Source organism: Macaca fascicularis, chromosome 2 (genome assembly GCF_037993035.2).
Source record: "Macaca fascicularis isolate 582-1 chromosome 2, T2T-MFA8v1.1".
Taxonomy (NCBI): Eukaryota; Metazoa; Chordata; class Mammalia; order Primates; family Cercopithecidae; genus Macaca; species Macaca fascicularis.
The window spans coordinates 127,640,136-127,668,083 of NC_088376.1; the positions used below are offsets into that span (position 1 = coordinate 127,640,136).

The 27,948-nt window shown below is 39.1% G+C and overlaps 1 protein-coding gene and 1 long non-coding RNA gene across 6 annotated transcripts in view; one reads left to right on the top strand and one right to left on the bottom strand.

Annotated features, from left to right (window-relative positions):
• The window catches only part of ADAMTS9 (ADAM metallopeptidase with thrombospondin type 1 motif 9), a 175,066-nt gene that overhangs the window by 46,490 nt on the left and 100,628 nt on the right, over window positions 1-27,948 (bottom strand). For 2 of the 4 annotated variants that reach the window (XM_005547537.4, XM_005547536.4), the window contains 2 exons: window positions 7,213-7,380; window positions 403-576 (listed from right to left, as the gene is read on the bottom strand). In XM_005547537.4, coding sequence (XP_005547594.3) covers window positions 403-576; window positions 7,213-7,380 — 342 coding nt within the window. The remainder of the gene's footprint in view (window positions 1-402; window positions 577-7,212; window positions 7,381-27,948) is intronic. The other 2 variants (XM_065538720.1, XM_045384825.2) reach the window with 2 other exon arrangements.
• On the top strand, window positions 200-27,915 carry LOC102132360 (uncharacterized). Of its 2 annotated transcripts, none has more exons than XR_012431336.1 (4): window positions 200-593; window positions 7,503-7,913; window positions 22,060-22,298; window positions 25,643-27,915. It is a non-coding gene; the product is annotated as an uncharacterized lncRNA (long non-coding RNA). The 2 variants fall into 2 exon arrangements; XR_010584502.2 differs by lacking the exon at window positions 7,503-7,913 and adding an exon at window positions 16,181-16,288.

Consider the following 27,948-nt stretch of genomic DNA (forward strand, 5'->3'; position numbering starts at 1 on the left):
GTTCTACCTAAAGTCTGCCCTGTGGCTATTTAAACAAATACAGAATGACCAAATCTGGACAAAAATGACATATTTAAAATATTCCTTCTATCTCCCCCTCCTTCTGTGAAAGATATCTGAATGCATTTGGCCCATGGCCTGTTACCTTTTTTTTTTTTTTTTTGAGGCGGCCAGACTTGGAACACTCAGGAACGCAGACAGACGTAGGATTTGCTTAAAAACAAGAAGTTCTCCCACCCTTGTTGGAGCGAACGCGCGAGTCTAACATTGAACCTTTTGGGAAGGAGCCAGCATTGTAACCGTGCTCGATGACTTCTCTGGCTTTATAGGGAACAGATGTGATGATAGCAAGGGGCACACATGTGAAATGCCTGGCAGGTACCCCTTCGTGGCTCTACTTACTTCTTGCCATTCCTCTGCCCTCCAAGTGTAGAGGGGACACCGTGGGCCTTGGCAGTCGCGTTCCGACTCCGGTCTGGTGTAGGGGTTGCACTCGGTCTCTCTGGCTATTTTATGTGTTCCGATCTGACAGCCCACATGCCTCTGCTGTACGCCTCGGCCACAGGACACAGAGCACTAAGAAGACAGAGGACGTAAGTGGGAGCTTCGGCTCATTTATTTTTTGGGGGGGTGGGGGGGTGTCGAGGGTCACAGAGGAGGGGAATGCACTCCTAATCCAATGACTTTCATAGCTATCACATCGCTTTCTAATTTGCAATGAAAGGGATCCCAGATCATGTCTTAAACTTGGAAACTCACTGCTTATCTTATCCATGCTGGAGAGTGAGGAAGGTGCTCAAGTTTGGAGGAATCCCTCAAGTTAATGAAATTCTTGAAGGATTGAAGAGGTTGATAGAAATCATTATGAAACATTTAGCACAACCTAGAAATAGTGCTGCCATGAGAAATGAAAACTTGAAATGATTTCTATCCTGGAGGATTTGAGATTCATGAAAACTGGAGAGACAGTGTTGTACAAGAAGAATTTCTTGGCAGATTAAAAATATAACCCAAGGAGAGTAAACCACTGAAGATTTTAGGACCTTATAAGTAGAATTATTTTCTCCAGTCTCTTCCTTTTCTTGCTCCTATTCATGGAGATAAGGGAATATTTTTTTAACCACAGAATTCACTAAAGAATTTGTGTCTATTTACAACCTCAGATGAATATATGAAGAATAAAAGCTGACAGGAAAAACCATTTCCTCGGGCTTAATGTTTTCAGCCCTTGAAAAATATTGTTAATCATGTTGAAACATTTTGTTGACCAAGTTGCAAAACACCATATTAAATCTGCAATTAACTTTCCTCTAAATTAATTTTTTAATAGTTTCCTCATTGCTGGGTTTCATAATCTCACTTATGGCCAGGCCAAGAATTATTGTCTTGATTGAGGTTTTGACAGCCAGAAACTAAAGGCAACATTTGGAAAGAATGGCATATTATTACACTTAGCTATTAAAAATTAGTTCCAAATTTTGTGATAGCTCAATCCCCATTTATTGGTCTGGTGTTGAGAAAAGAAGCTTAACGTACATTAAAGCCATATTCCTAGGAGGAAATCTTCTTAAAGAATAGAACCATGCTCTTTCAAACTTGAAAAAATTATTTTCCAATTAACCTGTAGCATCATTCAACTTTCTCTGAGGCTATTAATGGAAATTTACTATCAAGAATCACATCCAAATGGATTCTGCTGAATGTTAATTTTCTCTCCATTTCAGATTTTAAGAAAACAGGTAATTATATTTAGAAGGTAACTTGGGAAAGCATATTGTTTCAGATAAATCTATGCCAGAGAGGAGAACCATATGTTCACATCAAAGCTAGCTGAACAGAAGAAAATATTTTGGATCAACGTAGCTACTATTGTTTGGGTTCAATTGTATTAATTGGATTGAATGAGTATGTGACCCACAAGAAATCAGACTTTTAAAGTCATTATGTCCTGGGTGTAATGGGAGGGTTCCTGAACACAAGTGATAACCCTATCTATAGAGAATGGCCATTTAATGCTTATTAGAGCTACATGAATAATATTTCCTGTTGATTACATTGGAAAAGAATGTACTGTAACATGGTAGAGTTACCCCATAAATGACAGAAATGTTCAAACATTATCATCATCAATAAACAACAACCAAAAAGTCTTTTTTGACTATTTCAATTTGAGGTCTTAAATATAAAAGAGCACATTTCTGGAACAATATATCCAAATAGAAATACTGAAAGAATATTGTAAACAAATTTGAGTTTGGCATAGGGCTTAAATATATGCAGAATCCCATAATGTTTTAACAACCTAAAGAAAAATGAAAACATATTTAAAGACTTTTAGAATGTATAAGACTATTCAGGCTACTAGATAAATGAAACCTCTTTTTGATGCTATTGTAATTGAAAAAATTACTTATGGTTCAATGAAGGCACGGTACTAAGAGCCATAAGTATCCAACATTTAAAAAATCACTTCCTACAGTGTTTGATAATTTTTCAAAAGACAAATTAAGACACAGGAAGGTTCAATTATACAATATGCCATTCTGGCTTCTGATTTTCATGATGTCAAAGCCAGCTTTGAAATACCACATTCAAAAGTTTCTACATGACTTAAGTGCTCACAGCAAGGTACAAGCCTGCCTTTCTGAATAACGCATTCACAGTAATCTTTGCTCAAAATGAGGTGCACTCCATCGGAGTTAGTTTTCTGTGTTCCACTTTTCTTCCTGTGCTGTCTCAAGGGAGGCAACAGTTTGCATACAGAGCCAGCCAGGCTTGCTTGGAATTCTGAGAGATTTGTGCAGGCACCCCCATGAATAAAACAGCATCAGAAAGACCTCTGTGTGACCCTGGAGGCAGTGATGGTGGTGGTATGTGTGTGTGTGTGTGTGTAAATCCAAGTTTTCTTGTTCTGTTCAGTACGCCTTTTAGTTCGTTTGCAGATGAAAACGAACTCTGAATGGCCTCTATTAATGTGCTCCCTCCACAGCCATCATCCCACCACCACAGTCTATTCGTGCAGGTTTGAAAGTAGATGTTTTTCGGTCTGAACTACTGAGCTGGGAGCTATGTTTCATCTCTCTCTACTCCCCACTGTGCAATGCTAGTATGCAGAACTCACCAACTTAAAAAGGGAACTTGATGCTTATTTCCATAGAAAGAAAGAATCTCCATGGAACTTTTGATGTTTAGGAAATCATAATACATACTTGAAAACCTAGAAAGAGTTTTAAAGTACTTTCTTCCAGGATTACTGCTGAAATTATGGTGATGACATTAAAGCAGCGATTAGTTTGAAAAATAACTATATAAACCAACTTTTATAAGCAATAATAACAATAATACAAACTTTTACTAAGCATTTACTATATGCTAGGCTTTCTATACTAGCATACAGTATATGCTAGTATACTGAGGTTTCTCAATTAAATAATTCTTTTTTTGTGTGGGGGTTGTCCTGTGCATTGTAGAAAGTTTAGCAGCATCCCTGGTTTGTACCCACCAGATGCTAGTTGCATTCCTCCTCATTCCCCCCAAAGTTGTGACAAACAAAACTGTCTCTAGACAGTCCCAAATGTCCCGTGGGGTACAAAATCACCCCCAGTTCAAAGCTTAGCTCTAGGCTAAGCATTTTACATAAAATACCTCTGATACTTCCCAATAAACCTTTTAGGCAGATACTCCATAAACAAATAAAACAAAAAACAGAGATAATCACCCTAACTCAAGCGAAAACAAAACCAAAAACACAAAGTAAAATTTGTCTTAGACAAGGTAGCATAGCTACTGTGAATGTGCATTTGTGATCCCAGTTTTTAAATTGGTGCTAATATGATGCAGTCTTTTATACTAGGTCAGTGAGGGTGTGGGTGAGAGGCCTGTCTTCAGACAATTCAATATCAATGCTCATGCTTCAAATAAAAACAAAATAAATGGAAAGCACAAAATACTAAAGCAACTCTGGTTCTCCTCACTGACCACATGCATATGGCTTCCTTAATTTCTCAAATAACACAAGCCACACATTTGCCACATTTCTCTATTAAACACTGGAAGGACACTTCAGAATGATACCACAACCCAGCTGCTCTAACTGTAATTATAAGAAAAGTCTTATTCAAGAATGGATGGTATATTCCTAATGTAATTCGCCAGTTTCTATTTCAGCATTAGCACTGAAGATCTTTTAAAACTTAATGCTTACTTCATTGAATGTAAGACAACACTGATTGCAAGACACATCATTATATTTTGTAGCACTAAGAAAGACAACAAGGGCTGTTAAGGAAATCATGACATTCCATAGTTTGTGAAGCCCATCCTGACCACAAACGTGTTAAACTGTGAAAAAGACCTGCGTCTCAGAACTGATGAATGACTTGATTGAATGAACTCATGAGTGATGAATGTGTTGGTGTGTTACTTTCATTATAATCTGATAATTTATTCTTTTTATTTTTGATCTTTATTTTAAAAACTCTATAGAGATAGTATACGTTAAAAAAGTTTTACTGTGAAACGCTTTTGCATTATGGGAATATAGAGTCTTCACATTTGTCAGTCTGAATCAAGAACTTGATGCTAATTTTTGTCTTAAAAATTCATAGGCATTCCTTAGCTCTTGATTAAAAATATCCAAACAAATTAAATGTAACCTTTTCGGAGAGAGAAAAACCCTTTGAGGCCCTAGTAAGGATAATTCCACCCCCTTCAAGAAAAGCTGATTTTCTTTACAAATTCAAGATTTCAGAAGACACAGAAATGAAATATCCACTTTAAATATCAAAACATCAATATTGGGGGAGAGACTGTAAAGATTACCATGGCTATCCTAGTTTCTATCCCAATATTCTATGTATCATATTCTATGTATCAGACCTTTGGATGTGATGAGAAATTAAACCAGTTATTTTTCCTACCTTGAAGACAGGATGACTAGGCTGTAACTACTGGCAGAAAACAGAAAGGCCAGATATAAAATCTTCTAAATATTGCTGCAAGTGGACAATCATTACTCTTGCTTAATATCACAGCCTTAGGGATATTCTTGTTTACCACTGGATCATTAGGAAGCCAATAACCCTTAATCATGCAGACCGTCTTTCTCCATTAACCACTGGGTCTGATTATTTTCAGGTACACTTCTAAATTACCCAAATTGAATTTTACCCATGCAGTACTTTGTCTTGCCTGCTTTTATAATTCATTTCTACAAATCAAATCAGGACATTATAAGGCTGGCCACAGACCATTATATAACTGTGTTTACTTGCATTTTCTACAAAGGTGACTTGATTTTTCCAAGCAATCATTTTGAACAGGTGCAGTTTTTTCTGGGGAGGCATTCTGATAATCCTATTACCTTATGTTGGCAAAAACCCCCAGGGTTTAAACCTAATCATTTCAGCTTTGTAAGCAATTTTAGGCTTCCCATCAAGATCACACGATGCTGGATTAAAACTCACTCTGTGTTTACCAATAAAGACCAAAATATTCTTTTAATTATCCTTTGTGAATATTGGATTTTAACATGAGCATCACTTACGTGCTCTGAACTTAATATTCAGAGGTAAATACAAATAGATAAGTAGAGGCCAAGGAACATACAAAAGTAACAGATCATGAAAGTCCACAAGAGGACACGCTAATTAGCATGGTATCTTAAGTAATGCTAGCTGCGAGCTTTTACGTGAATCAAATAGCTCCAAAAAATAAAAGGGATGAAAGTTAACAGATGACAAGGATCACTTAGAAAAACATTAAGAAGGATGATTGGTATGAAATACTGCCTTGAATATGCTCCCTGAAGGAAGGCAAAGGAGGAACTAGCTCTGGCTGGGTACAGATTTATTTTCTTATTGTTAAATTAAAACAAACAAAACCCCCGTGTTTCATTACGATCAAGGCCTTGAGAGGGATGAGGCCACTGTCCTGGGGATTGATGATGGAAGATATGGAGGGCAGTGATGCCAGATCAGGGCACTGAAAATACATTCAGGTTTCTGAAGGAATTTTCCATTAGTCATATTGAAATGGAGGATTCTCAAATCCTCCCCATGTTAATGTAGCTATGACCAAAGCTATTTTGGGGCCTTAAGAATCAAGATTCTAGGCTCTGGAAGAATCCATTCTAGAGCCCGCCAACCTTGAATCTAGATTCCCATCGATTATCTGGAGTCATCTGAATGATTCTCCATTGCATGGAAGCACCAGAAATACAGTAAAACCTCATTGATTCAGATTAGTGGAGAGAAGGAGCAGCATTAAATACAGAATATTTTAAAAGAAATTGAGCCTTATTACTTTTAAGTTAGCACCTTCAACCAAACTAAGAAAATGTGCAAGTGTAGAGTTACCAGATCTATTCTAAAGATTTGATATGAATGGCTTTAGTTCACATATCCAGTGTTTATAGATTAAACAGAAGCTTCTAAAGTTCCTGTTTCAAGTTCAACAGGGAAACTCACACCCAGTTCCTGACCAGCTTATGAAATGTTTAGAATTAGTGGAGTCTAACTGTAATCAGTGTCTTGGGCACTCACCCCCTTCTCCATCCCATACACACATCACACTTGCCCAAATAAAATATTACTCTTGAGAGCCTACTAGATTCAAGACCCCTGCAAAGCACGGGGCATTCATGATTGCATTAAGTCGTCATAAGAGCCAGGTGTAGTAGGCTCGGGAAAACTAAATTACCCAAGGTCATATAGCTGGAAAATAACAGAGAACTCTCCCTCCTGTCCTTCACCTTTTGTAAATAAGCAAACAGGCAGAGGTATTTTCTAATACTTTCTGTTGATAGCCCTTTCTTCAAGAACCACCAAGGTAAACCAAGACTCAATTTCTGCCAGGTGACCATGGTCAGCTTCAGTGCAGTCTGAATTAGTAGTTTTCTAAGTGGTGATAATGCAATGCCATCAGTGAAGTATTAAAGGACTGCTCTGTGCTCCATCTGACCCCTATTTCCACTTAGAATTCACCCTCACTGCCACCCCTAATTATAGGTATCATCCAAAGCTCCAGAGGCTGAAGCCCAATGTCACACAGCTAGTAAGTATCCTGACTATCTAGGTAATGATTCTCCCCTCCCAGTCCCCGAGCTCCCGTCGGTAAAACCAAAACCATGCATAGAAACACAAGTGAACACACTGGTGTCAGCCACGTGGCCAAAAGTAAGGAAGCAGTCAGTAGAGGAGAAGCATTGCTCACCTGACTCCAAGCGCCAGTTTTCCATTTGGGGCATCTTCCTCCTCGGCACTTTCTGTGCCCATGTGGCTTAGCCAGGTGTTTACAGTAATCACTTTCTAAATGGCTTCCATCTTTTGCCATGCAGTAAACATTTCGTTGTTTATGCCCTCGACCACAAGAGACAGAACACTGCAATATAAAGCAATGGCAAGGTTGTTGTTGTTTTTTAATCACATGGAGTTTGAGAAAAAACCTGCGTTGTGAGATGTTAAGACAATGCCTAACAAGAGTTACCATTCCCCCTTTTACAGCACCAGTTTGGATAATATCTCAAGGCTCAATAGGGAAGGAAGGTGGCATTGAAAAAAAAAGTCCATAGCATTACAGCAGCAATCCTGTGTGGCATTTTGGCTCACTCAAGAGTGTGGGTAAATCCTGATCATTGGAGCCAAAAATAAAGCTCATGAACCTGAAATTACCATGAAATTCTGATTTTAAGAAGTCCTACTATGAAATAGTGAGATATTTCTTCAACAAAATGCCTTGTGATTCACTGATTGGGATAAAGGTGCATTTCCAAAATACAACTATGTTCAATTTCTTCATTAAATGATTTAAGAATAAAACTCTTCAACCGTTTTCCAGAAGATAAGCTCTCATTTTCCCAGTCCATTGGGAAGAGGTGAAAAAGGCACGTTAGAAACTGAAAGGTAAGCTAGCAGGTAAGTCTGTGCCAATTTTGGGAGGGAGGCATTACCTTTCAACTTTGATCTGCAGATTCACTGGACTGTTTTAAATGTGACCTTGTCTGACCACATCTGAGAAACTTGACTTTGATTTCAGATTAGGTTTCTCAGAAAGGTTTAGGAATCAAAGTGCCCATGGAGTCGGGACAAAAATTTGATATGACAGCTTTTTGTAAAACAGGCAAGAGGCTGGCCCCAGTTGAGTGTGCTGAGATATGCAATGTCCATTGCCTCATTAGTGATTACAGAAGTCATTACCACTCGGATCATAAGCTGCTGGCTCAGGTTTTCAAGACACATTATTTCCCAATATAATGGTCTTGCTTTTTAGAGGGAAATGAGTTTAAGAATGAAGAACAAAATGTGAAAACGCAATGAAAACAGATTTTAAGTGTCACTTCCTTCCATTCAATATTTCTTATTTCCCCCACTAACTTTGTGATTTTGTTAAATTACCAACATGCCCTTTTATGCCTAATAAATAGCACCATGTGAAACATGTAGCCTCACATTAATTCAGCCACTATTACCAAGCATGCTCACAGTTATCCATTCGTAAATGTACCAGACATGTTTTTCTAGTAAACACAAACCACTATAAAATTTTCAATAGTTGCTCATAGAGAAATGTAAAGTATGCATATTAATACATTTGGCTTTAATTTTTTTAACTTTAGGAGGTAAAAATATTGCTGTTTTCATTTGGGCTCTAATTTTATGAATATTATGATTTGGAGTAGTCATTCTGACAATCTTAATAGAGTATACAGGATGGAAGGAAGGCACTCAACTTGAAATCTCTATACCAAAACAAAAATATTCATCATTCAGCCTATAGTGTTTGATCTATATAAAGACTTTGCGATATAATTCTAAAAGGCTTTTAGAATGAAGTTCCTAGAAGTATTTCCACAAACTCTAAAAGTGGACTGATGACTTGCACACAGATAATCCCTATTAATAGTGACCAATTTTAATATTTTAAGATGTTTCTCCAAAAAGAAAATAATATAAGGGTTCAATTGAATTCGGAATGAATTCATTTATTTATGCGACAAACATTTATAGAGCACCTACTATGTTCCAGAAATTATGCAAAGTACTAGAAATATAGTGATAAACAAAACTGACAAGTCTCTACCTTCATGGAGCTTACAGACCAGTGAGGGAAACTGACATCACTTAAGTGATGACAAAAATAAATATATGGTTATTCATTGAGATAAGTACTAGGAAACAAACAGGCTGGAGTGGTTGGAAGAGGGCTCACTGAGGGGCTTCCTGGGGTCAGGCAGCAAAGCTATGAACTACAATTATGAGTTTGGATTTTATTCTGCACAAGATGAAAGATCACTGAAGAGTTTCAAGTCAGAGTAAGACATGGTCTGATTTTTGTTTCAAAACATTTACTTTGTTGAGTAGAGCCCAAATGGGAATACAGTGTGAGTGGAAATGAGAAACTGACTCAGGAATGCTTGGATAGGGGAAGTTGGTGGATTTAAGATGTATTTTTTTTTTTTTTTTGAAGTAGAAATGATGGATCTACTCTAGGGTGGAGAGGAAAGGGCAGTATCAGGGATAACTTTCAGGTTTCTGGTTTGGGCCACTGGGTAGACAGTGATAACACTTACAGAGATGGGGGAAAACTGGGAGATACAGCATTGGGAATCAAAGATACATTTATTTCTAGGAAATGAGTTAAACTTAAAGGATATAGAATTATGGGTGATAAAATTTGCTTGACTAGGGTAAAGAAACGAACATGGGTGACCTTAACACAAGTCTATCTGTAAGGATACTCATTTCAATATACAAATAGTCCAAACAAGCTGTCTCTTAATATATAAGGGAAAAGAGAGTTGTTAGAAATATTAATTTAGCAATCTACTGTGGTCATCAGAAGGTACAGCCTAAAAGTTGGCAACAATCTGTAGAAGAATAATTGGAAAAGGTACAACTCTCTCACATTTATGAGCCAGGCATTACCCTAAGACTTTATATGCATCATCTAATTTAATCATCCCAATAATCCAGTGAAACTCAGTAATAGAGGTAGGTACTATTAGTGGAGACCATTGGTGTTTTCAGAATGGCATAACTGCAGTGCTTTATATAGTGCTTCCCACATGACTTCAACACAAATCAATACATTTCTGTTGGAAACAATAAAAGCACAATGAAAAATAGTTAAATTATCACCAAACTTACTGATAAAAATTTATCTGAGGTATAACTGACATCTATTGCTCATGGAATGAAGATGAATGAAGTAGTTTCTACATACAATGCCTTATCTTTTTACTGTCTGGACTAGCTGCAACCTACCCATTCCAGTGTTTTGTTTTTGTTTTTAAATTTGGGGACTTGACTGGAATTGACTTGGAAAAAACAATGAAGCACTTGCCACACATATTATTTGCCTAATATTGTTAAGATCTAAAGGCAATTAGGAAATTCTCAAGGTATCTAATCTGATAGCAAACACTCTTCTTTTAATGCTTTCTAACTTACCAATGAAGAAAAGCAGCTGCTCATGGAAATGTTCAAATCTAACAGGTTTATTAATGGGTCTACTGTGATTTGATAGAGGGGCTGTCATTTTGATCATCAAATAAACACAAGTTTCAGCTCTTACATTCTGAGGGACATTTCCATCTGATCATTTCCAGTCCTTTCTCAGGCACTGACTTTTACATCACCATGTGTCACTGAGACATAATGGTCAAATTTAGTGCGTCACCTAGTACATGCTGTTTATTGGTTACACATCTGACAAGTTCTTGCTCTAGGGAATATTTAGTTCCTCAAATTCACAACCAAAAAGCCTCCTACTTTGCCAGTAGGACTCTCACTTTTTTTTTCTTGGGAAACAACCCAACTTTGTGTAACAGAATGATTTTCCTCCCAACTTTGAGCAAGACTCCCAGACAATGTAATATCCGCTTGTTACTTAGCAGTACCAAGGTCAGCATCCCAAGTGCTTGGGTATTCAGGCTTTTGTTTCTGTGAGGTGGTTTGAAGGGGATGTTGAAATGTGGCATTTTGTTCAGATGTTGTGATAAAACTTTTCACTAATTAAGGTCTAAGTGCTTGAAATCCTTGCATTTCAATTTATCTGGTGGAAAGGAAACTTAAGACATGGGCCGTCTGTTCTTAACCTCTATCGAGGGCTCTCTCTCAAGCAGTAGCACTGGATATGGTGCAGACGAATTTGGGTTTGGTGTGCTGTCTCTGGTTTTAGGGGTGCCCCACATTGGTCCTTTCACCTATACCGAGGAACATGGTTTCTTAGTTATTGAGAAGCCAGAAAACAGCCCTGGTGCGTCTACCTGAATGAGAAGGGCTGGATAACTAAAGAGAATGGGATCCCTGGGGTTGCCAAGGCTGCCAAGAACCTGGACATCCAAAAGAAGATGGATTTCTACACAGAGCTGCTAAAGATACCATAAGGAACCAAGAAGGAATAAGAAGGGGAAGGTAGAGGTCAGAGATGTACACAGGATCTGGCCAGAAGGAGGCTTCTGGGTGGGGGTGGAAGATGCTGGGGCTTAGAAAAAGCAGGGGCAGCCGGGTGCAGTGGCTCACGCCTGTAATCCCAGCACTTTGGGAGGCTGAGGCAGGTGGATCACAAGGTCAAGAGATCAGGACCATCCTAGCCAACATGGTGAAACCCTTTCTCTACTAAAAATACAAAAACTAGCTGGGCATGGTGGCATGCACCTGTAGTTTTATCTACTCAGGAGGCTGAGGAAGGAGAATCGCTTGAAACTGGGAGGCGGAGGTTGCAGTGAGCCGAGATCCTCCACTGCATTCCAGCCTGGCGACAGTGCGAGCGAGACTCCATCTTAAAAAAAAAAAAAAAAAAAAAGAAAAGAGAAAAGAAAAAGCAAGGGCTTAGAAAAACCACTAGAAGGCGATTGAATGAGGACCAGGACTGCCTGAGTTATGGCAGATGCCCGCTACGCAAGGACTAATGGATGGGCCAGGGGGACAGCCCTAGCACAGTGTCTGGGCACAGTTCTATGTATCTAGGTGATTCCCATCTCCAATTGTTCTTTATCGATGAGAAAATCTGTATACATGAAATATGAAATGGGGGTACTGACCAACTAGTCCATATTTCCAACCACAGGACTGGCTGACAGCAGGTGAGAAATAACAAGCACTGAAAAGCCAAGAGAAATGTGATATACTAGAACCTATTACCAAGTTGTCAAGGCTCTTCTGATCTAAGGATTTTTGACAACAGATGGCTAACCATCACTCAGGTGTTTTGAGACAGGAGACTGAATTACTATTCAAGGTCTTTCCTTTGTGAGTCTACAGACTATGAGAGTAACATTTAAATCACTTCATTTAAAAAATGTTCAGTTGTATCTTTTCATACAACAACAAGCTCTTCTTGATTCTACTCTCATTTTAACTTTAACAAAACATAAAATCACAGCTCATCTGGAAAGTATGTCATCAGAAAGGATGCAACGCGTATGCCCAAGGTTCAGGACTGCCTTTGCCAATTATAGTGACAAATGAAGTGAATACTGCCTGGGTGTCACACTGTTGGGGGAAGCAAAGGAGATGCCAGCCTGTACCTATTGTTCCACTGAAGAAAGACCATGAGCACAAGGATATAGATTTAGTGATCAAAGTTTCAAACGTTGCTCAGTGGAAGGCCTGGAAAACCATGTGGGGCTTACCACATGGAAAAAAGATAGTAGCTGCAACTCACATATGTTTACTTGCTGCTTTCCACACTGTAGTCAGTCAGCAAATATTTATGGAAATGAACGAATATATGAAAGCTATAGCCATCACAGAGGTGTACTATAAAGCAAATGTCATGTTTTTGTGAAGGTCGGAAAGAAAGAACCACCTGGAATCCGACTCACGGTGCTAACGCCGAACTCATTTGGCACAAGTTATTTAGATTCAAAAAGGCCACCCCAAGGGCACTCTCTTTCAGTTTGAGCAGAACTCCTGAAAATCATACTAGCTACCTTTCATTGTGTTCTTATTAAGAGCAGGATACTGGGCTAAAGAACATTGACTTCTCTCATTTAATTCCAGCAGCAGTCTGGTGGCTCAGGCGCTATTAGGATTTTTTTTATATCGATAAGGAGACTGAGGGTCAAAGAGGTGATGTCACTTGCCCAGGGTCACAGCACTAGGAAGGAGGAGAGTTAGGCTTTAAATACAGCATGGGCTGGTCACTCTGGTTCATGACTTTAATCCCAGAATTTTGGGAGGCAGAGGTGGGAGGATCACTTGAACTCAGGAGTTTGGGACCAGCCTGGGCAATATGACAAGACCCCATCTCTACAGAAAACAAAAAACAAAAAACAAAAAAACAAAAAAAAGAGAAAGAAAAATTAGCTGGGCATCGTGCATGGCTATTGTTCCAACTGCTTGGGTGACTGAGGTAGGAACATTGATTTAGCCTGGGAGTTTGGGGTTAGTGAGCTATGACTGTGCTACTGCACTCCAACCTGGTTGACAGGGCAAGAAACACACACACACACACACACACACACACACACATACACACACACACACACACACACCCCAACCACTTTAATCCTTAAGCTACACTGGAAAAATGGCCTGGTTAAGACAACCAGTTGCTCACCTCTACTTACACCCACGGCAACAACAGAAAGCAAGGACCTCAAGAAATGTGTCTTAAGACTATTTTAGAGTTGCCTGATTCCTCAGTCTTCCAGGAAGAGAGTAGCTATGCAATGTTAATAGTTCTGACTTTAATACCTTTTCTCACAACACCTTTAGTGCCTGTGAAGAAAGACACTACAAAAAGCAAACATACAATCCCATAAATAAAGGGCCACATTTCCCCTTGGCTGAAGCGACACTACTTTTCTCTTGGCCATTTTTCAGGGTTTATTAACTCTTTGAGGCCTGCCAGATGCCACATAGTAAATTACTGTTTCCATTGACGGGTGAATGCTCTTTACATGGTCAAGAAGCAAAGGCTGCAGGTTGTAAATTTTGGCCCCCTGGCAATTCACCAAGGAAAAATCTCTCAAATGTTCAATCTGCAGGGCATCTCAAAGATTATCCTGTCCATCTATTTATTTTACAACTTCAAGACTAGAGAAAAGGAGACACGTTGTGCTCAAGGTCACACAGCAGGGAAGGAGAAAATGCAGGCTGAAGAAGCTTCTGTCCCTAGTACAGAACGCTATTTGGTTTCAGTTGCAATGGAGGCCTGGGGCTAGGTTCTGGTACTGTTCAAAAACCAGAGCTAACCACGCACTCTGATTCTTTCTCATTCCCAAGCAAGAGTGTAACAACCTCTTGTTCCAAAGCAACCAGTGAAGAGCAAATTCCAAGGGGTGGCTGTGCTTGGGTGCTGCCAACACAGGAAATGGCAGCTGGGGTGGTGGGGAGGGTGCATGTCTTCATTTTGCTCTAAAATGTTGCAAAGGTTTGAGAGTCAGACAGACCTGGGCCGCAATCCTACCTGTCATTTTACCAAGGTGCCACTAGGGGCAAGTGACTTCACCTCTCTCAGCTCAGATTTGTTCTCTGTAAGATGGAAGAACAGTAGTATCTGTACCCAATGTCATTGTGCTACAATTAAATGAGATAATGCACGCAAAGCTCTTTGTGTTTCAGCCAGACGGCATACAAATGGTACATTGTTTTGGGCATCATCACTACTATTATTTCTATTCAGTGGACTCTTAGAATATCTCTTAACACCAAGTTTAAAAGGTGAGTTAAAAAAAAAATATTTGTTAACTAATGGAGTCTAACATTCTAACAGAGGCATGGATAGGTAAAGGTAGGACTTTGGCAAGATCTCATCCCCGTAAATGGGCAAAGTGCTTTTCTCTCCAAAGGTCCCAGAGAAATCAATACACAGAGCAGTCATACATGTTGAAGATTCCTTCCATGGTGCCCCTTTCTCTCTTAGAGACTATTACTTAACAATATCGTCTCTTCTCACCAGAGTAAGGAGAAGAAAGATGCTATATCTGAATGCCACATCCCTTTTCTCCTCCATCATTCCCTGCTTACACTTATTTTTTCTCAAGAACTCCTGCGTTTCTCCCTTGTCTTTTGTTATGCCATTTCTTTAAATGTCCTGAGTCACAGAAGCAGCGTCAATGATAACCATTACGGAATCCACAGTCACTCACTTCCCTGCCACGCCCTGCTCTGCTGTGAGAGTTGTCACAGTCCTTTGTCAAAAAACGTATCTCCTTATTGGCAATGAACCCACTTAGGGGAGGTTTTACAGGCTTCTCACAAAATGAGAATGGCTCTGAACAGTGGCAGCGACAACCAAAATATCGAGGAAGAAGGGAGAGAAAGCTTTACCAGGAAACAAGGGCTGTGACTTCAGGGCGTAAAGCCAGTGTTGACAAGGCCTGCCTGATGGCTGTTTATGTCTGGGACCACCCTGGCACTTATTACCATGAAAAGGAGCTGAGAGCGCCTGAGATTGGCAGGGAACACCAAGGAAGAAAGCGGATGTGGGAGTCACGGTCATCCCAGCCGGATGGGGCATTAGGCCATCCTCCCGTCCCCACTGCCCCCCAACACTCCAGCCTTTGCAATGCTACAAAGGTCTAAGAAAAGGAACCAAGATTCACATGTCAACTCTTGGAGCACAGTCGAAGGCTGCTGTCAATATGAGAACCAAGTAGGTGGCCCTGCATATGCTTTGTAAGGGAGATGGCAGGGCCAGGCAAATAAAGGGAGACAGCGAGGGGCTCACACCTTCTACTCCCACCCCATCGCCCCCAGGAATATGGGGGATAGGGCTCTCCAGTTCCCCAACCTTTGATCTCACAATGTAACAACTTCATATTAGAAGGGAAAATAAATTTCAACATTAAATATAGCAGTATATGAAATTAGTTATGCAAGCTATGAAACCCAAGTTAGGGCTCTTTTTGTTGTGCAAGAGTGGAAATATTTTACAGTTGGTTTCCCCATCAAGAAAGGAACAAAAACCAAGGAAATCCACAAATGTAGCACCTGGCGAATTCTATCGTGGCTATATCCAGGGATACCCTGGAGAACTGAAGACAACAATCACGAGGCAGTGTTACCCCTCATGGGGGTAACAGGGCTCCATTACCCAGTTGATTCCTCATTCCCAAACACATTGCCTGTTTTTGTAGGACTTCTTTTCCTTTTTAAGGTTTACTACACTGCCCTGCAAATGATTATTTGTAACCTGACATCAGCAGAATAATGATGTTCACATTTTTCAGGAAAGAGGTGAAGATAATACAAGGACCCACTCTGTGCCTGCCATGGGATTATTTATGAAAGCCGTCTGGAAGACAGGGAGGGCAGTGGGTGAGAGATTTGTTCCAGAGGTGAGTGAAGTTGTATCTGATTAAGTAATTGGTGGGAAAGCTATGACTGGTAGAAATAGTGACCAAAGTTTCTTGGTACTCTCAAGGTGGACTGTGATTGAAGGCCTGGACTGGAGAGTTCAAGGCTACCTGGAGATGTCAGTCTGCTAGGAGATGACCGTGCTGGGGCAGACCCACTTGACATGACTTATGCTACTGTCAAAAGCAGTCAGGGGACAGAGCTGGAAAGCTTCAGCCACCCTCTGAAATGCTTCTGTAGAGAAGCGATCCATGTACCTAACCAATGTCTGCCCCCTGGATCTTGTCCTCATCCCAAAGAACTATCTATGTGTCAACAAGTCATTTAAAAGACACCGGGGACACAGTTCATTCCATTGCTTCCTCCAGTCTTGCTTTCTCTGACTGTCTAGCTCTTCCTGTGTTAGCTCGATGTGAAAGGAGCATCTTTACAGGCCAGCATGTCAGGCAGACTATCCTGAAAATTTTATAACATTTTTTTGGGGAGTAGCTTATGTAATTAATTTACTTGTGGGGGGATATTAATGCCAACTCCAGAACTAAGATGTGCACATGTGTCTGAGCCTGTATCCAGAGAAATGTATCTCAGCAGCAGGGATAAAGGTCATTTTAACCATTATCGAATTAGATGCTCATCCTCCAATTTAGCATTGCTCTATCGGGAGTTTGGACAGCACACAGTCACTCTCAATATGCATTATTCAAATCCTTTGTGGCTTTTCTTGTCTCCTTTTCCTGCCTTCCTTTTGGTTAAAAAAAAAAAAAAAAAAAAAAAAGGCTCAAAAGTACCACTATGAAAGGATGGGATGAGAAGAAATAACCAGAGAAAATGTAAATGGCTCACAACACGGAAGACTTGGCATTTTCAAAGGCTAAAATTATGTTTGATGGTTTTCTGCAAATTCAACTGATTACTACACTACTCTGAGGTGTATTCAGATGGAAATCGAAAGATCGAGGCAGAAGGGTGTAGTAGCTATGAACACAGTGTTAGGACAGTCAGACCTGGTCTGACTGGAGATATCTTTCTTTATTATTTTTTGCAAGATACTTAACCACTGCAAGCATCTATATTCAATTCTGTTTAACAGAGATATGAAATGATGATGCCTACACATCTCAAACTTAACATGTTCAAAATGGAAGTCCTGATCTTCCTCCACAAATCTGTTCTTCCTGTAGGCTTCCCCATTTTAACTGGTGGCAACTCCATCCTTTCACCTGTCCAGTCCATAAAACTTGGGAGTCATTTTGACCCCTTTCTGACTCTTGCACCCCATAGTCAAACTCTCAGCTAATCCTTTGGCACTATCTCAAAAATTCTTCTGAATCCTACCACTTCTTACCACTTCCCTTGTGACCACTGTCATCTGAGCAATGCTTTCTCTCATCTGAGTTACTACAATGGTCTTACCACTTCCATCTGTGTTCCTCGTGTACCCTCTGCTAAATTCAGAAGCCAGAGTCAACCTTTAAAAGCAAATTCATGTTCCTACTTAGTGCCTCCACCCACCCTTTCACTGCCAGTCCCTTCCTATCTCACTCAAAGTGAAAACAAAAACTTCTTCCAATAGGCTAACCCTCCTTCCTCTCCTTGCCCAACAGTCTGCCTTCATGTTCAGTTTTATCTGTAATTTTCTATCCTATCATTCACACCCTCTCTTCTAGCCACAGTAGTTTCTTTGCCATCACTAAGAGATGCCTGGTGTATTCTTGCTTTCAGGCCTTAACCTGTAATACTCTCCCAGATACTCACATGGCTTGCTTTTGTGTTTTCCCCTATCTTTGCTCAAATGTCACTTTTGTAATGGAGACTACCCTAAACCGCCTTTAAATTAATTTAATTAAGTTCTAATTTAATTTAATCTAATTCCCACCTACTCTCCCATACTACCTCCTATCCCCCTTCCCTAATTTATTTTTATCTATGGCAATTGCCATCCTTTTTCATAATATATATTTGACTTTTTTGTTTTGTTTGTGATTTGTAGCTTGTCTCCACTCCCCCACTAGAATGTAAGCATAATGAGTTCAAAGGTTTTTTTGTTTTTTTTTCACTCCTATATCTGAAATGCCTAGAATGGTACCTGGTTTATAAAAAACACTCAAACATTTATGGAATGTACAAATGAATTCATGAAACAAGTGAATAAATAATATCTAATAGAACCTAGAACCACTTATCTCACAAGAATAAAGATTAAGTAAACATTCTGCACAATGCTCAGTTTATTATTAGAACCAAATAAATAATGATTATTGTCTCCTGTTTCTTATATCCATTCAGTCCAAAACTAGCCACATATTCCTGTGGTTTAATATTCAACTCATATCTACAGAACTAAATGCACAGGGGACATCCAAAGGGAAAATTATTTGAGAATATCATGTAAAACAAGCAGAAGCTAGGAACTCAGAATACTACACTGCCCTGCAAATGCAAGAAACATTGGCAGTGCATTCTTAGCCACTGATCCCACCACATACCCTAAGCGTCATATAATGTTGTTTCCCCTCCCTGAAGATGTCATCTTAGAGCGACATTTTTGTCAGATGGGTGGAAAAATGTATATATACACATATATATATATATAGAGAGAGGAAAAACAGAATACAATGAAATGCAATACGTAAAAATGGGTTTTATCCAGGCCAGGTATTTTCTTTCTTCTGGCTGGAAACATCTAAAAGCAGAAAACTGAAGATTCACTCTTCTGATCTAAAACAATGCTTCTCAGTGATCCTGACCAATTTTTTATAAGTTTTCTTCCATTTAGAAAAAGGCTTGCTTTCAAAGTATAGGATATTCAGGACTCTAAAACCAACACTGAGCCCAAGATTTTGTAGAGTGAATTTGATAGAATGAAATCATAGTCACTCTCCTGCAAACTCTCTACAGCCAGTTCCCACCAAGTCTACCTATTATGTAGAGTACTTTTTACCCAAATATTAGGATCAGGCCATGTCCAGAAAGACCAAATTTTCTTAACTCAGTAGGACCTTTCCTTACAAATGTACTAATTCTCATCATTTTAGGATGCTGTGAAAGTCCGGGGAAACTGATCTATTTCAAAGCTCTGGCCTGAGGTTGCTGGGTGACCCAGTCCAATTTTTGAGTTTCTTTGAAAGCCATTCAAAACCAAGTGAAATGTAAAAAAGGTCCTATTCAGAAATGCAAATATTCAGCTATCTCTGACTTGTGATAAGCAAAATAAACAAAATCAGGAATCTGGCTGAAAACCCTTGGGAAACATTCAGATCCCAAGGACTCAGTCCCAGGGACTTTTACAAAGCAAAAGAAGGCTGAACTGGTTTCTACTCAGGCTTGTTTCTTTTATGCATCACAAATCAAAATTCATGTTTCTAGAAGTTTTGAAAGCTCCCCAAGACAGGCGGTGGAAAAACATGGGGCTTTGGAGTCCATCAGGTCTGGATTCAATAATTACTGATTGCATAATTATTGGGAACCTTTCTTAACTTCTCTGAATCTCAGAGAAGTCCTATCTGCACAATGGACATCATAAGACCTATTCTGCAAGGATTATAAGAGGATTGGCAATAATGTATGCAAAGGGCCTGGTCAAGGCCATGGCTCTATCAGATGTTTAATAAATGAGGGCCTTTGTTATTTTTTTCCACTTCTAGTCAAATCCATTTGGCCAATTGCAAATGGGCGCATTTATGTGTCACATCAGGAAATGTAAGACAATTAATTGTCCATCAGTTGATAACTACTGAAGTGGAGAAAGTCATTCATTCAGAGCAGTGAGCTTTTTGGTGGTGGTGGTCTGTCTTTGTTTAGGGGCAATTTCTGTTTTTTTTAAAAAATTTAATTTTATTTAAAATATTAATCTATTTATTTATTTAGAGACCAGGTTATGAGACTGGCTAATTTTTGTATTTTTGGTAGAGATGGGATTTCACCATGTTGTCAAGGCTGGTCTCGAACTCCTGGGCTCAAGCAACCACCCGCCTTGGGCTTCCCAAAGTGCTGGAATTACAGGCATGAGTCACCACGCCTGGCCGAGATTTCTCGTTTTTTTAGGGATTCTTTCCTAGGCAAAACATTTGCATGGGCTCAATTTATAGCCTAGAATTACTGGTAAGATTATAGTTAGGTAAAAGTCAAAATTCAATTTCTAATTTTAAAGGGCTTTTCACATAGCCAATTGGTAATTTAAGGTTCCAATTAATTCTGAAAGGCAGCATCCACTTTCCTTATGGAAAACCAAGATCTCCTCCACATTGGGCACCAGTGCATAAGTCTGTTCTTTAATAAACATTTCTGTAGTCTTCCATCAAATAAAGTTTGAACATTGCAGGGAAAATCCAATGTTTCATTAGAATGTAGGTTCCACCATAAAATTTCTGAGGTTGATGACAGTGTCTTGGGTTTATTTTCTTTGCCTTTCCTCTATCAGTAGATTTCGTCTCCAGTCTCAAAGCTTTGGAGTCACTATTAGTGTTTATGGCCATTGTTAATGACCTTTTTAAAGGAAAAGAGTTGAGATTGATTTTCCTTCTGGGACCAAAACATATCATCTAAAATGTTTTCTGACCCTCTGGTCTCAGAGTTGTGCCTGCCATTTTGAGTGTGTTTGTGTGGCATGGGGGTTGGGGTTGGGAAATATATAGCATTTGCCATCTGCTAGAGAAGCAAAGATTTGCAGAGTGGAAAAGAGGAGGTACGAGGAGGTAGAACTGTAGAAAATTGCTTCCCCAGAAGTTCATGTATAGGAAAGTCAAGTTAATGCCACATATTTGGAAAAGGTGATCCCCTAGTATAGTTTTCTCTGATGGGATTTTTAAAAACCCAGATAAAGTGGAAACGTCTGACTGTGAAAACCTGGTGATCTCTACAACATAAGGATTTCATTTCCCTGAGAGGAGGAAGGGAATGATTTTATAACCTCAGACTTCTCTGATTTAACAAATAGGGACTTGGTATCAAATATGTCTGGGAAATGCTGATGATTCTACCCATCTAATGCCCATAGGAATATGGAAAGAGAAATTCTGCTGTGAGAAATTCATAGAACTACCTGGCAGAAAAGGAAGAGTGATATTGCCTCCCAGGGAACATTTGGCAATGTCTGAAGACATTTTTCACTGTCACAACCGAGGGGGTATGCTATTGGCATCCAGTAGGTAGAGGTCAAGGATGCTGATAAGCATCTATAATGTCCCAAACAGTCCCCACAACAAAAAATTATCTGGCCTCAAATGACAATAGTGCCAAGGTTGGGAAATCCTGCTTCATACCTATTCACATTCCATGAACACTTTATGTACTGCTGTCTTAGTCCCTAATCAGAAATTCTCAGGTAGAATGCTCACTAGAATTAATCTTACTTCTAGAAGAGTTCCCCAAAGAGAAACTATATACTCAACTCTGACGCTCAAGTTGGACCAATTCCTAGATACTGCTGGCATATTCATATATTCAAATTATATCACTGATATGGGAAGCTCTGTGTGAAACATAAACCTAAAAAGGAATCTCTATATATGAACTATCAGTGCTATCACATAATACTAACATAATGAACATGATGAGGATATAACCCTTATTTCTTAGAAATGCCCACCCACATTTATGCTGTTCTTTTGAAGTTTATTACTCTTGTCAAAGTTACCATGCAGAATGTCTATTGATCAGCTGGGCACATCTGTAAACACTTACAATATCTGCCACTTCTTTTAACCCTCACCCCCACCCCCCAAAATGAGTGATGCTGCTTGTTGATTTGCAGATTCATGGTCTGGTGAGACAAGTTTGAGACCTCGTATTTTCAGCTCATCCTTGAAAATCCTGCTTGGATTTGACTGACCTTGATGGCTCCCTGGAATCTCACCTACATTTTATGGGAAATTCAACTCTCCAGAGAGAAGAGCTTTCAGATAGCTATGGGACTTGCAACTATGACTTTGAACTTTCACTTTTGAATGAGGCTCCAAATGTCTCAATGGTGGCACTATTTCCAGATTTGGGGTAAGCCAATTCTTTGTTGTTGGGGTTGTGCTGTGCATTGTAGACTATTAAGCAGCATTCCTGGCCTCTACCCACTAGATGCGCATAGCACCTGCATACCCATCGTAACAACCAAAACTGTCTCCAGACATTGCCAAATGTCCACTGGAGGCTAAAATCACCTCCCAGTTGAGAACTATTGAATTATACTAAAGTTCTCAGAAAGTCTTTCAGCAAGTTCTGAATTGATTCAAATTGACTTGGTGAGGTCAGGGCACACAGAGATTCTTTGTGGAAGGGGGTTGTAAAGGGCCTGCTGAACATCCACTCAACGAAGTCAGGGGCTACAGCTAAAAGGGTTGGGAAGCCCCCATCTATAGAAAACGTGCCGTGTACAACGTGAAATCAATTCCCATGCACAACAATGAAGATCCCAATTACAATGAACAAACACGTTCTTCTGAACAGCACTTCCTCCCTGACATCATGTCCATGACCCTGCACCCTGCAGGGGTCTCGGATATGTTATGTCTGATTCAAAGACAACCAAAAAGAAGGAAATAATGATTTCACCAAGAAAGGACACATACCAAGGCAGGAATAGGTGAGTGGGCTAGGCGGGACTTTTATTAATCTCAAGGAAAACAAACAGCACACATTTTTGGGAAAATGCTTTCATTTTCAAAGGAATCTGGATGTGGACTGGGTAGCAGTCGATTAAAAACAAGGGGGAGTCTGCATATGGCCAGATATTTACTGGAATTTACTAGGAAGAGATGCAATGAAAGTCTAGATTCCCCTGGGAAAAGGGAAGCAAAAACATGCAGCATTCCCAGAAGCCTTTCAGTTTAGCTGCATGGGTGGGATGGGGAGGAGGGAGGAGGGAGGAGGAGAGAAGGCTTAGGAAAGAGAAATCATGGGAAAAAGCCAATAAAAAAGTAGGAAAGATTCTATTTCTGCTGAGCTCTGACTGCCACACCCCGCTCCCTTTTTTTTTTTTTTAATCACATTACAGTGCAGATCTGAGATTAAAAACAGCTTCCTAGAATGTGTTAGAATTTTTAAAGTTGTGAAATAAATCCAGATCTACTCTTTATTTCCTCGTGAAGGAAAATACACACTCTGAATATATTTATGTTAAGAAATTTTATAAATTAACTTATGTTGAAAATTTTCCAACTTACAGAAAGATTGCAAGAACATCATAAAGATCTCCCTTATCTCCTCATCCTGAGTCCCCAATTGCCAACGTTTCACCACATTTCCTCCTCCCATCTCTTTCTATATGCTATTATCATTTTGTCTTTCCCTGAACAATTTGAGAGTAATTTAGAGACATAACATCCCATCATCTCTAAAACTCTGTTTCCTCAAATCAAGGACATTCTTTTACATAAATACCATACGACTCTCTAAGTCAGGATATCATCATTATTAATACAACAGCACTAAATAATCCTATGTCTTTCTTTTTAATGATTCCCTTCTACCAGTTAGCTCTTTACTTCCATATTTCTGGGCTAATGTGATAAGGGGTTCAGCACCTGAATAGCTGAGCTCATTCATTCATTTCAAAATTGTTTATAGTATGCCTAGTTTGAGAAAGGCACCCAGTTTGAACTGTGGGTTTCATTAGGCAGAAGGAAATTAAGGTATGGGGCAATTAAATAAATGATTGGGGAGACAGGTTTTTCACTTAAAATGTGTTGGCTCTGTCTATATTTCTTCCTCTGTCCTAGCAAAGAAAAAAGAAGCAAACACAGTCTGCTTTTTCCCTGTTATATTTCCCTCTGTTCATTTTACCAAGTTCCCAAAACATAACTGTTTTATTCACCTGCCACATGGAATAAGGAATACAGAGGTAGTTGTGAGAATGAGGAGTGATGAGAGGAAGAGGATGCAAGAACAGGGTTCAAGGTGGTTGACTGTCCTACCAATGGGAATGAACAATACTCAGCATTGCTAAAAGAAGAGTTCAGTCCCTGTAGCTTAATTTTAGCTCAATAAATAGTTTGGAAGACATTCCAATGCATTGAATATGCTTTATTTCAACCAGAGAGTTATTATGGTGAGATTACATTTTAGTAAATTTTATCATTTTTCATAATTCACTTGTAAGTGCTATAGCATCTTACTTTCTGCAAGGAAACTCATCACCATGAACATCTATAAAGTCTCCTAACAGGCTCTAACAAAATCTATCATCCTGACTATCTATATACCTACTAAATACTTAGATTTATTACCTCAAGTTATTCCATTTATATTAAAAATGCCAGAGATAGCACCCAATATGTGCTTAATACTGGTTGTTGCTTTTTTCTTAAAATCTTCTGAAAACCCCAAATCTTGCTCTTTTACTTGGTTTAAGACAATTTTCTTATATTCATTCCCGATTTTCTTTGCTTATCCCCTAGAGCAAAACTTGTAAATGGCTCAAATTCATTTCGGAACATTTCAAATATTAGTAATTACACTCTGGGATAACATAAAATCTTACATTGTAGACATACTCTTTCCACTCAGGTTACATTTTACCATTTCATCAACTAAACAATGAGATGAGGGGATTATATCTTGGCTTAAACCAGTAGCTTAAAATTCATAAAATCCTAAGTTCAAATCCTAGTTCAGCCACTTCCCAGCAGTGAGACCTAGAGACCACTACTGAGCAGTGAGATCAACTAAGCAACTTCTCCGATGGTGCTGACTTCACCAAGTAGAGAGGATTAAGTTAGACAAATGTGGGTCAATTGTTTCGCATAATTCCAAGCTCAAAGTAAATGTTCCAAAATGTAAGTGGCTGTTATAATAATAATAATAATAATAATAATAATAATAATAAAGTCCTCCCTATAATTATGGGAGGAAATACATTGCGTAAAAAATTAAGTGGGAAAAAAATCTGCTCTTTTGTGGATAACTGAAGATATCAATTCATTCACTTTCTGAGATATTTCAGAAGAAAATGGCTTAGGGAGAATCATCTGAACTATTTCTCATTTTAGTGCATAGACAACCTGAGAATGAACATAACAGATTAATCAGTGCTTCTGAAAACAGACCATCTGTCAGATTATAGTTTAATTCAGGATGTTGCCCTAAAGGTGGGGAAAACATTCTATCTGGCCACTGAGAAAGAGAACTGATAATTATCAGTCAATTTGCAGTCAATGTTGTTGCATAAATTTAAATTTCTTAGGGCCCTCAGTGTAGAGTAAAAATGTGAATGAATAAGAGTTTTTTTTTTTTTTTTTTTTTAACACTGTGGACATTAAGTTTTGCAAAACTAATTGACTACATTTACAGTCATGGAGGAGAAACATTGCCTCAACTTGGTTTCTTCTGATATGTCTTTGAAACAGAGCCCTGCAAAGCTAATCTGCTCAACCTTCACCTACTGGGTTCAATGAATATGAAAAGCTGCCTTCCTGAAACTTTTCCTTCAAAGAGGGAATGATCTCTTGGAATTCAAGCTTCTACAAGGTGGCTACCTGGTGTTTTCCACTTTTGCCTTCTCCTAAAAAGCATCAATCAAGCCTTGCCCTTTCAACCCACTGAACACATAAACATGCTTTCTCCTTAACTGAACTTATGACCACGATGAACTTGAACTCTGAGATGCACAAGAGGAGAGTTTGTTTTAACAGCTGCTTTTACAATGAAGCCCTGGAGTTACTACTCTCAAGACCCCTGGTTCTGATAGGCCGTCTTTTCACTGTCCTCTGCATTTTCGAATGCCCAGCTGTCAGGGAACACCCACTGAAGTTTTCCAAAACAAAGGCATGAAACACAAGAAAGGCAAGAGAATGCTAATCACTGGATACATGGGCATCTTATGGGGGGACCCCTTACATGTGGAATAGGGTTTTTCTCCCCAATTTATTTTTATAAATTTATTTATCTCTTTGCTAGTTTATTATTAATTGTTAGAGATGTCCTGTTGCCTGAGGTTGCCCTGTCCAATATGGTAGCCACCAGCAACAGGTAGCTATTTAGAGTAATTAAAATTACATTAAAAATACAGTTTCCTTGTCACTTAACCATGTTTCAAGTGCTCAGTATTTAACCACATGTGGCTAGTGGCTTCCATTAAAGGAAGGCAAAAATAGAGAACATTTACATCGCTGCAGAAAGCTACTAGATTCTTTTGGCCAAGGCATAAGCTCTTTCTCATAGGAGAAAGGGGATGCAGATCTTGCTAAGAGTGATGGATTTCTGGGTTCAGCCTACATGAGTCATCTTCCATACCACCCCTGGACATGCTTTCCTTGGCTGCCAATTTTCTATTTTATAAATTTCAGGAAAGAGAGGTTATGGTCATTAAAACGATTCATAACAATGATCCCACTTTAGAGAAAACAACAGCAACAAGCAAAGAAGATGGTGTGGAGATCCACACATTCCACATCTTTTAATTGGTACCCATTAAATAACAAAGGGGAAAAGTACTCTCAGACCACAACTCTCCACCTTGTGTGGAGGCCAAGAACCCAGTAGGGAAAAGGCTGAAGGTTAGGTTCTCCACTTATCCTGGCTCTTAGACCACTGAACTCACATTTGGGTTCTAATAGAATGGTGATTGGAAGCATATTCTCTGATAGGAGGTTTTTAAAAGTTCCATGCCATCAGCCAGGCAGCATCTGTCACTTAAAATGACTGGCCAGTTGCACATTTAAAAGCAAAGATAAAATTGCTAATTTATACTTACTGAATAAATGTCATCAGTATCCATGAAGGTACCTACCCTAATAACAAGTTGTAGTTTCATTTTAATGGTGATGGTGAAGCTGCCAGGAAAACCAAAGTATCAGTTCTTTAATTACATGTGTTTAGTATTCACTTAATACTAAAATTTCTCTTGCTCCCTTAGAACGAAGAGCTCTAACTTGTTCACTGCTGTATCCTTAGCACCTAGAACAGTCAGTCCCTGGCCTACAGTAGCCACTTAGAAAGTATTTGTTGAAAATTGAATGACTGTTTTATTTTATTTTTTAAAGAAATGACCAGAGTTTTTTTTTTATCCTCCCCCAACCACCAACCCCTGGTATTAAAATAAATCTTCCTCAACTGCCATCACTAATCGCCAGGATTCCCTCCTAGCCAATTATGCTTGGACTGAACCTCTACCTCCCACTCCACATTCCAAAGTTTCTATTTCTTTCCATTCCAGAAGGGCAACTCCACAACAGGAGTGAGGGAGAGGACCTGGACTCCTCCTCAGAGTCCAATAACCCTCCTAATCCTGCTCCCCCGACCCATGGACTTTTTAAATCCATGAAAATAGAATCTGTCAAGTACCACGAAATAGCATCAGAAGGCAGGATCAGTCTTTCATAGGCATATAATCTCTGTAAATACTGGAAAAAGATTATTAAAAGCCTAAGTTTTGTCTCCAGTGAAATAGATGCAGGCAAGTATTTTGATTGTTCTGAACACATTAGAGATGAGTGCTATACAGAACTAAGGTAAACTTTGTAAATTCATATGTCGTAATACTTTGTTCCACAAAAAACGATCTTATTTTTTATACTCCATACTGATACAGCCAAATAATGTGGCTCTTGTTTTTTAAAGATGCTAGCAATATGTTTAAACATGTCTTCATTGTAATAAAAATATCATATTTTATAAAAAATTCATATGCATTTAATGTGATATTCCTTATAGT